General features: G+C 33.5%; 4 protein-coding genes across 5 annotated transcripts in view; 2 read left to right on the top strand and 2 right to left on the bottom strand.

Moving 5' to 3' along the window:
• Positions 1 to 1490: 1490 nt before the first annotated feature.
• LOC109598337 (pseudouridine-5'-phosphatase-like) lies at positions 1491 to 3404 on the top strand. Of its 2 annotated transcripts, none has more exons than XM_020014225.2 (3): positions 1491 to 1661; positions 2559 to 2777; positions 2952 to 3404. In XM_020014225.2, the coding sequence occupies exons 1-3, from the start codon at positions 1586 to 1588 to the stop codon at positions 3359 to 3361; spliced, it is 705 nt and encodes a 234-aa protein (XP_019869784.1). In that variant the 5' UTR covers positions 1491 to 1585; the 3' UTR covers positions 3362 to 3404. The 2 variants fall into 2 exon arrangements, with proteins under 2 accessions (XP_019869784.1, XP_049822278.1); XM_049966321.1 differs by lacking the exon at positions 2559 to 2777 and adding an exon at positions 2318 to 2536 and having other exon boundaries at positions 1499 to 1661.
• Positions 3405 to 3446: 42 nt separating this feature from the next.
• Positions 3447 to 3951, bottom strand: LOC109598338 (NADH dehydrogenase [ubiquinone] 1 alpha subcomplex subunit 2). Its single transcript, XM_020014226.2, has 3 exons — positions 3794 to 3951; positions 3632 to 3738; positions 3447 to 3575 (listed from the first exon to the last, which is right to left on the bottom strand). Exons 1-3 carry the CDS (start codon positions 3877 to 3879, stop codon positions 3493 to 3495), a joined length of 276 nt encoding a protein of 91 aa, XP_019869785.1. The 5' UTR covers positions 3880 to 3951; the 3' UTR covers positions 3447 to 3492.
• A 52-nt stretch (positions 3952 to 4003) lies between these two features.
• LOC109598318 (uncharacterized) lies at positions 4004 to 6625 on the top strand. The gene is made up of 8 exons (XM_049966303.1): positions 4004 to 4331; positions 4380 to 4598; positions 4658 to 4971; positions 5025 to 5306; positions 5557 to 5653; positions 5710 to 5928; positions 5982 to 6295; positions 6351 to 6625. Exons 1-8 carry the CDS (start codon positions 4259 to 4261, stop codon positions 6612 to 6614), a joined length of 1782 nt encoding a protein of 593 aa, XP_049822260.1. The 5' UTR covers positions 4004 to 4258; the 3' UTR covers positions 6615 to 6625.
• A 131-nt stretch (positions 6626 to 6756) lies between these two features.
• LOC109598365 (pseudouridine-5'-phosphate glycosidase) overlaps positions 6757 to 7757 on the bottom strand; it is a 113693-nt gene continuing 112692 nt past the window's right edge. Inside the window, exon 9 of the mRNA XM_020014258.2 lies at positions 6757 to 7323. Coding sequence (XP_019869817.2) covers positions 6794 to 7323 — 530 coding nt within the window. The 3' untranslated portion in view covers positions 6757 to 6793. The remainder of the gene's footprint in view (positions 7324 to 7757) is intronic.

The raw sequence follows: 7757 nt of genomic DNA, 5'->3' as shown, positions 1-7757 counted from the left end.
TGTGTAATAATTTCTACTTAAATTAAATCTTTTACGACTCTTCAATTAATAACTAAAATTCATCTAAATTTGATGCTTTTTGGTGTTTTAATCGAAATTACATGTCGTTCCACAAGTCTTCAATTGTATTTAGATCAGGACTTTACGCTGGCCAATCGGGAATCTCAACATTTTTATATTTTAACCAACTTTTATTTACCTAGAGGACAAGAAAGGATGTCGTTTACTGATTTTTCCAATTTATCTGTCAATAAAAGGAGTTGTTTTTTGTAATCAAATTTTTTATTGAGTGTGTAGTTTCATATTTGTTATTATTATCCTCTTCTCTGGAGAGCACCGTTTCTTTTTTTTTTTTCACTTAAAGTGAATTTATTTAATAAAATAATATAAATTCTACTAAGAATAAATATAAGTATAAAGAATGTTATCAAATATATTCACAAAATGTAAATATTTTTTATACTGACTAGATAAAATTTGAATTAAATCCTTTTACGAAACGTTTAATTTTAGATTTTGTGTCATTTGTCTGGTCACCATTGTAAATACTTGAATGGAATGTCTCCGGCTTATGAAAATTCTTTCGGGTTTAGACATTTCGCATAAAATCCTTTACAATAAAAGAATTTACCGATCCTTTTGTATGACATTATCCCTACAATAATATACCGTCGGAGATAATCTGATAAATAACGTTACACAAACATTTAACAATTCTTTATCTGTTTGTAACGACGACAAATTAATAGAAAACTGTAATTTAAATAGTTAATTGAATAATTTGCATTTGATCTACTTTCTATTATAATTTATAATAAAGTAAATTAAACTAAATTATTTCATAAATAAATAAATTGACTGTCGAATTAACATATTAACTCCATTAGTAGAAATAAATGAGTCATAATACCATGGATGGAAGCAGGTATGCTTGAAAATGCATTGACCTGTCGAAACGTGTTAGACTACACCATTTACTTGGCATTTTTATAAAATGAACAAACATAATAATTATAAATTCTCTCAAGTCGTTCTAAATATACATAAATATTACTCATAACATATTTTATGGTGTGCATAACTGCAAGTAACCATATTTGCATTAAATTTGTTTTATTGCATGAATGTGTTACCTGTTTTCACTAAATGACCTGTTTAAACCTGTTGCTGAGCAAAACAAAGAAACCAGTTTAGTTAATCATTTTTAATTTTGTTTTTTAAATGTAAATTAATTTTATTTATAGAAATAATAATTAATAAAATTGTTTTTAATCTTTATAATATGAATAAACACAAAAATCATCAGTTTTGCTTGCCTTATAAGTAAAAAAATAATTATATAGATTAAGCCCTCGAATAAAATGGAATAAATGAACGTATAAGGAAAGTTATTTATTTTGTATATGAATGAAATCTTAATTACATAACATAACTATAAATAAATTAAATGTTAAACATGTCAACATAAAAAAAGTTACGCATGCTTATAAACCATCAATCTTTCGACTTCATAAACACGTCATTCAAAATTTTTGTTCTGTGATAGTTTCAGCACCACATCACATCTATTCATTCATTTCAAATCATGAGTCGCATAAATCCAGCAACAAAGTTCCGAAACGTCACGCACGTCATCTTCGACATGGACGGTGTGCTTTTAGGTAAAACTTTTAATTTAAATGTCAATGTTTTTTTGTCAATAATTTGAGGTTATAACATAAACATAACCTGGCTTGAACTGTCACGTGAAATATAACTGACAGAGAATGTGGTATAGTAACTTACTTGTGACACTCTGCAGCTAAATTAGACAAATATCGTTTTTTGGGTCATGCTGTAGATTTGCGTTGTATAAATACAAAAATATGCTCGTCGATGTTATGTAATGAACTTCACGTCTGTAATCTGGGTTGCCTATCTCTTTTAATGTAATATACGAGGGTCATACAAAATAAAACTATAAAAAAGTAATTTATCCATTTACTTTATTTTAAAATAGATGGAACAAACTGTTTCAAGATAACAACAAATACATTCACACTATACCTTAAGTTGAGTAAAACAATTATAAGATAGGAATATACAGTGTGGCCCGTTGGAAAGTGGGACACCCCCCATAAAATTTGTACTTTTTGTCCGATTTTAACAAATTCCTTTTTCAATTGTAAAGCACAGAAATGTGTACTTATGAATAAAATTTCATCTTTTTTGGACCAAACCAAAGCCCATAGGATAATTTTTTAGGCATCAAAATTGAAGAAATTGGAAAAGTTATTTTCAGAACAGCTTAGTACTTTTAAAACACATACACTTTTAGATACAGAAAAGTTATACACCACAGCCATCCAGAACATAGTGTCTAAGTACGGGAAAACGTTCACGTGGAACGAGAAACTGGAAATGATGGGACGCGTGGGTAAAGACGCCGCCACTTACATAATCGGGGCGCTCGACCTTCCCTTAACCGAGGACGAATGGATGCAACTCACCCACGACGAATACGAAAGGGTCATGCCCGACGCCGAAATTATCCCAGGTAACGGTGTTTCTTTTTGCAGATTCCGAGGGAGTTTACAGGAACGCGATAGCCAGCATCGCACGCCGTTTCGGCAAAGTCTACACGCCGCAAATAATGGGAAAGGTGGTGGGCACGGTGGAAAAGGAGACGGCCAGAATAGCAATCCAAGAAATGAACTTGCCAATCAGCATTGACAACTTTCGGGCAGATTTCAGATCGTACGCTTCCAAATATCTCGGCAACGTGCCTCTGATGCCAGGTACTGATCTCAGGCTTTAATATTGGTTTGCAGTGCAGTTTGCTTTCTCCACTGGTCCTGCCACACTACCATAGTTTTTTTAAAGTAATTAATAGCACTTCACACTGTATAGTAATATGATTATGTGTAGAAAAATATTCTAATTCAATTAATTAATTTTTCTGTAACTTTCAGGAGCTCAAAAAATGGTAAACCACCTGAAGAAACACAACATACCAATAGCAGTGGCTACATCATCAGGGCTGGACAGTTTTAAAATTAAAAGTTCCAAACATGAAGAATTCTTTAAACTTTTCAATCACATCATTTGTGGGGGCAGTGATGTGAATGTGAAAAATGGGAAACCAGCCCCAGACATATTTTTATATTGTGCCACCAAATTCAAAGAAAATCCTGCCCCTGAGAATTGTTTAGTTTTTGAGGATTCTCCCAATGGAGTTAAGGCAGCTATCAGTGCTAACATGCATGTGGTGATGATTCCTGATGAAAATGTTCCACCAGAACTTATAAAACAAGCTGATATTGTAGTAAAATCTTTAGATGAAACTGACCTTACACTATTTGGTTTACCAGCAATTAAGTAACGCAAATTGTAATAATTTTGAACAAATACACAATCATAGAATATTTGTAGTCTTACTTAATTATAAGTGGATTAATTACATCCAGTTAATTCTAATATCTAAATTTTATTAAATACATATCTACATAACAGTTACTTGGCAATAGAGCTGATTTTATTGAGAACCTCACTTGCTTGTAAATCCTTCAATGAAAAGCACTGTTCCTTTCCTTTTTCTGAAATTATAAACACTAATAAGTAATCGAACTTGTGATAACCTAAAATTACTTACCAAACCTAGCCCACAATTTGGGTTGGATTCCTGAACATTCCCTAATAAGAATTGGGAATTTTGGATTTGCTTTCTTCAGATCAACATAACTTTGCTCAATAAACTCCCTGAAAGTTATATAACCTTAAAAGATAACCTCAAAATATTAGGTCAGATATTTACCTAACACCTTTACTAGAAGCGCCCGACTGACATAAATGAATCCTCAATTCTTTCAAGCACGATGAAAATCTCACCGCAGAAGCCATTTTTTATTTAAATTATAATTAATTTGTAATTTGACAATTTAAAAGAAAAACATTCCAATTGTCAAAAACAAGTGTTGCCAACCATTAGATAAATTGTCAAATTACATAACTTCTGGATGCGGCAAATTTAAATATATGTACTTAAGTTTACCGATCTAAACATTTTTAAAAAAATTACTACACCGTTAATGTAGAAAATATAAATAGTTAGAGGCAGGAAGATTTGAGTTAAAAACTACTTGTGCAATTACATTAACTTAAATTACTAATTAATAGATTTACAAAATGATAAACATTTTATTAATGATGGCAGTCAACAAATTAATTGTCAGTTAGAACGCATAACAACACCTAAATTTCAGTATTTCATTTCATTACGATGGCGTGTTGTTGGAAGAACCCTTTTAAAAAAGTCACCCACGTCATTTTCGATATGGATGGAACACTCATTGGTAGACCTTAGTAATATTAATGGGAAGTGTAACAATAAAACATTTTAGATTCGGAAATAATCTACGACCAAATATTTCGGGAAGTCGCCGAAAAGTACGGTAAGAAATTTCCGGAAGAACTGTTCGGGCAGATTCACGGCTCCACGCAAACTACCGGACTTACCTTGGTCAAAGAGAAGCTTCAAATTGAAGCAGACGTCGAAGAGATGCGGGAGGAGTTCATGAAATTGACCCGCGAAAGAGTACCCGAAGTAAAATTAATGAAAGGCAACAAAACACATTTATATAAATGAATTCGAAAATATGCGTGTCAAAATGTGTTTTAGGAGCTGAGCAAATTGTTCGCCATCTTTATGACCACAACATACCCATAGCCATAGCTTCATCAACATCCACAGAAGAATACGGATTGAAGACGAGCAATTACGAAGAACTGTTCCAGCTGTTCAACCACGTGGTGTTAGGCGACGATCCTGCGGTTTATAAGAGCAAACCTAATCCCTGCATTTATCTAGCGGCTGCTGAAAGATTCAAACTGAATCCTGACCCTGCTGAGTGTTTGGTGTTTGAGGACGCCTTCCGTGGCGTGCAAGCGGGTCTAAGAGCTGGGATGCAAGTTATTATGGTCCCCAACGAGATGGTATAAACAAATGTAATTTTTTATAAAGAAATTGAACAATTTTTTTAAAACAGGTTCCACATAGTGAGTGGAAACAAGCAACTATGCGTTTAGATAGTTTATCTGATGCTCCGTTGGAATTGTTCGGCTTGCCTCGTCTCACACCTATTCCACCTTTGCCTTGTTACCTCATAATAGAAGAGCAAATGGAGGGAGAGGAACAGGCAAACTATAATTATCCACCATGGGAAGCTGAAGAATCTTTTGACGCTACAGATACAACTGACGACGCCGACGAGGAAGAAACGGAGGAAGAAGCTGAAGAGGAAGCTGCTGATGAAGCTGCAGATGAAGCCGCCGATTAGGTATGAAGCCATTTGAAACTGGAAGTAGATTAAAATCAAAGACCGAGGGAGTACTAGGATGAAGAGAATTTGGGAATGAAAAAACAAGTTAGGATGTCATGTATTCAGAGTAAAAATATACTTTAAAATAAGCTTTTATTTTATTTATGAATTGATGTATATTTGGAAATTTGACTAATCATAAGCTAATGACAAGTGAAACATCACTAGTAGTTTGAATACATAATACATAAATTTCAGTTATTATGTTGTCATTATTGTTAAAATGGAGTGCTACTGGAAAAATCCTTTTAAAAAAGTTACCCACGTTATTTTCGATCTAGATGGAACGCTCATTGGTAGATTTTGACAATATTAATAATTGGAATAATTTTTTAGCAATAAAATATTTTAGACTCTGATCTAATTTACGACCAAATATATCGAGAAGTGATTAAAAAGTTTGGAAAGAATTTACAGGAGGAACTGCTCAGCCAGGTTCACGGCTTAACGAAAACCACAGGACTTGCCTTAGTCAAAGAAAAACTTCAAATTGAGGCAGACGTTGAAGAGATGCTAGATGAATTTATGACATTAACCCGGGAAAGAATACCTGACGTAAAATTAATGAAAGGCAACAAACACAAATGTATAATTTTAATTGAAAATATATAAAACGTGTTTTAGGAGCTGAGGAGATCGTTCGTCATCTCTATGACCAAAATATACCTATAGCTATAGCTTCATCAACAACCTCAGAAAAATTCGGGCTGAAGACGAGTAAACACGAGGAACTGTTTCAGTTGTTCCACCACGTAGTCCTGGGTGACGATCCTTCAGTTTATAAGGTCAAACCTAATCCCTGCATTTATCTGGTGGCTGCCGAAAGATTCATACCTAATCCAGATCCCTCTGAATGTTTAGTGTTCGAAGATATGTTGTGTGGCGTTCATGGAGGCTTAAGAGCTGGAATGCAAGTTATTATGGTACCCAATAAAACGGTACAAGTGTAATTTAGATCTTTGTTATAAAGGAAGTACTCATATTTTTTAACAGGTGCCACACAGCGAATGGAAACAAGCAACTATGCGTTTAGATGCTTTGTCAGATGCTCCGTTAGAATTGTTTGGCTTGCCCGGTCTAACACCTCCACCTTTGCCCTGCTACCTCATAATAGAAGAGCAAATGGAGGGAGAGGAACAGGGAGACTATAATTATCCACCATGGGAAGCTGAAGACACTTTTGACGCTACAGATACAACTGACGAAGCCGACGAGGTAGAAGAGGAGGAGGAAGCTGAAGAGGAAGCTGTTAATTAGGAGGAACAAGAAGAGAACGATGCTCATTAAATATGAAGTCTTTTGAAACATGAAATGAATGAAAACCAAAAGGTTTATGTGGAAAAGGATGAATGAATTTGACAATAAAACAAGTTCTTGTATTAACATTAAGTGTCATGTATTCAGTATAAAAATAAATTCTTAAAATTTTAAACCATTTATAAATTGATGTATTGAGATTTTTTATTCCAACTTGCGTGCGTCCTGTCGAAAAGTTCTTTAGCAACTGTTGATTGAGATTTCAACGCCGTTTTAGCTGCCTCCACTCCAACAGTTACACAAACTTCTTCGCTAAGTCCGGTCAAAATTCCACAAATCATTCCGCTTGCCAAGGAGTCACCAGCACCACTAACGTTTACAATGTTTTCCACTTTTGTAACTGGGTAATGTCTGACCAAAACTTCTTGGGAAGACTGTTTTCCAAAAGGTTCGTTGGCGAGGCCCTTTCTGGCGATCACCAGGCCGTCTTCACCTAATGTAACAATCAAATTTTCCACATGATTGCCTAGTTGCTTCGCTATCGTCGCTACTTGTTCTAATTTCGTTAATTTCTCGTCCACAATTATGTTGAAATGCGAAGCGATGTATTTTAGCTCGGCTAAGTTTGGAGTGATGAACTTAACGGCACTTCCGTGACTTGTTAGGAATGGTTTCGTGGAGATTTCGACGTCAGTTGGCTCATAAAAGACTGTAAAGAAAAAATCATAAAATTAAAAAATATATAATAAAAATTCCTATATTTATGTCCTAATTTAGAAAAATATATGCAGCATTTTATAAAATAAGAATAAAATAGTTTTTATAATAACAGTAGTAAATTAATATTATTTTAACAATTCACATCAACTAAAAGAGTTATGGCTAAAATACTTAACATTTTAGAAAGTTACTATAATAATGTCCACTACTGTACGTTTAGTTAAAATTATATATAATAATTTTCGGTATTATTATTATAAACAATAATTAATTAAATTTAAAAAATATATTTTTTTATAACTGGTTAAAAGTTTAACATGTAATTTCTTATAATATTAAATATTATTAAATCGCTTTGACTCTATATTCAGTTACATCTATGGTGATTTTTTTCTATCTCTATGAGTGCAGGCAAGCCAACCG

Source organism: Aethina tumida, chromosome 4 (assembly GCF_024364675.1).
Source record: "Aethina tumida isolate Nest 87 chromosome 4, icAetTumi1.1, whole genome shotgun sequence".
Taxonomy (NCBI): Eukaryota; Metazoa; Arthropoda; class Insecta; order Coleoptera; family Nitidulidae; genus Aethina; species Aethina tumida.
Note: the sequence above shows the minus strand (reverse complement) of the source record. Positions and strands in the feature narration are given on the sequence as shown.

Excerpts from the sequence above, each read along its gene's own strand:
- LOC109598338 (XM_020014226.2), bottom strand. The coding sequence starts at position 3,879 with ATGGCTTCTGCGGTGAGATTTTCATCGTGCTTGAAAGAATTGAGGATT. Across the intron at positions 3,739-3,793 it reads GCTTCTAGTAAAGGTGTTAG|GGAGTTTATTGAGCAAAGTT; the intron begins GTAAATATCTGA and ends TATAACTTTCAG. Across the intron at positions 3,576-3,631 it reads CAAATTGTGGGCTAGGTTTG|AAAAAGGAAAGGAACAGTGC; the intron begins GTAAGTAATTTT and ends TTATAATTTCAG.
- LOC109598337 (XM_020014225.2), top strand. The coding sequence starts at position 1,586 with ATGAGTCGCATAAATCCAGCAACAAAGTTCCGAAACGTCACGCACGTC. Across the intron at positions 1,662-2,558 it reads CATGGACGGTGTGCTTTTAG|ATTCCGAGGGAGTTTACAGG; the intron begins GTAAAACTTTTA and ends TTCTTTTTGCAG. Across the intron at positions 2,778-2,951 it reads CAACGTGCCTCTGATGCCAG|GAGCTCAAAAAATGGTAAAC; the intron begins GTACTGATCTCA and ends TGTAACTTTCAG.
- LOC109598318 (XM_049966303.1), top strand. The coding sequence starts at position 4,259 with ATGGCGTGTTGTTGGAAGAACCCTTTTAAAAAAGTCACCCACGTCATT. Across the intron at positions 5,654-5,709 it reads TCTAGATGGAACGCTCATTG|ACTCTGATCTAATTTACGAC; the intron begins GTAGATTTTGAC and ends AAAATATTTTAG. Across the intron at positions 6,296-6,350 it reads TTATGGTACCCAATAAAACG|GTGCCACACAGCGAATGGAA; the intron begins GTACAAGTGTAA and ends ATTTTTTAACAG.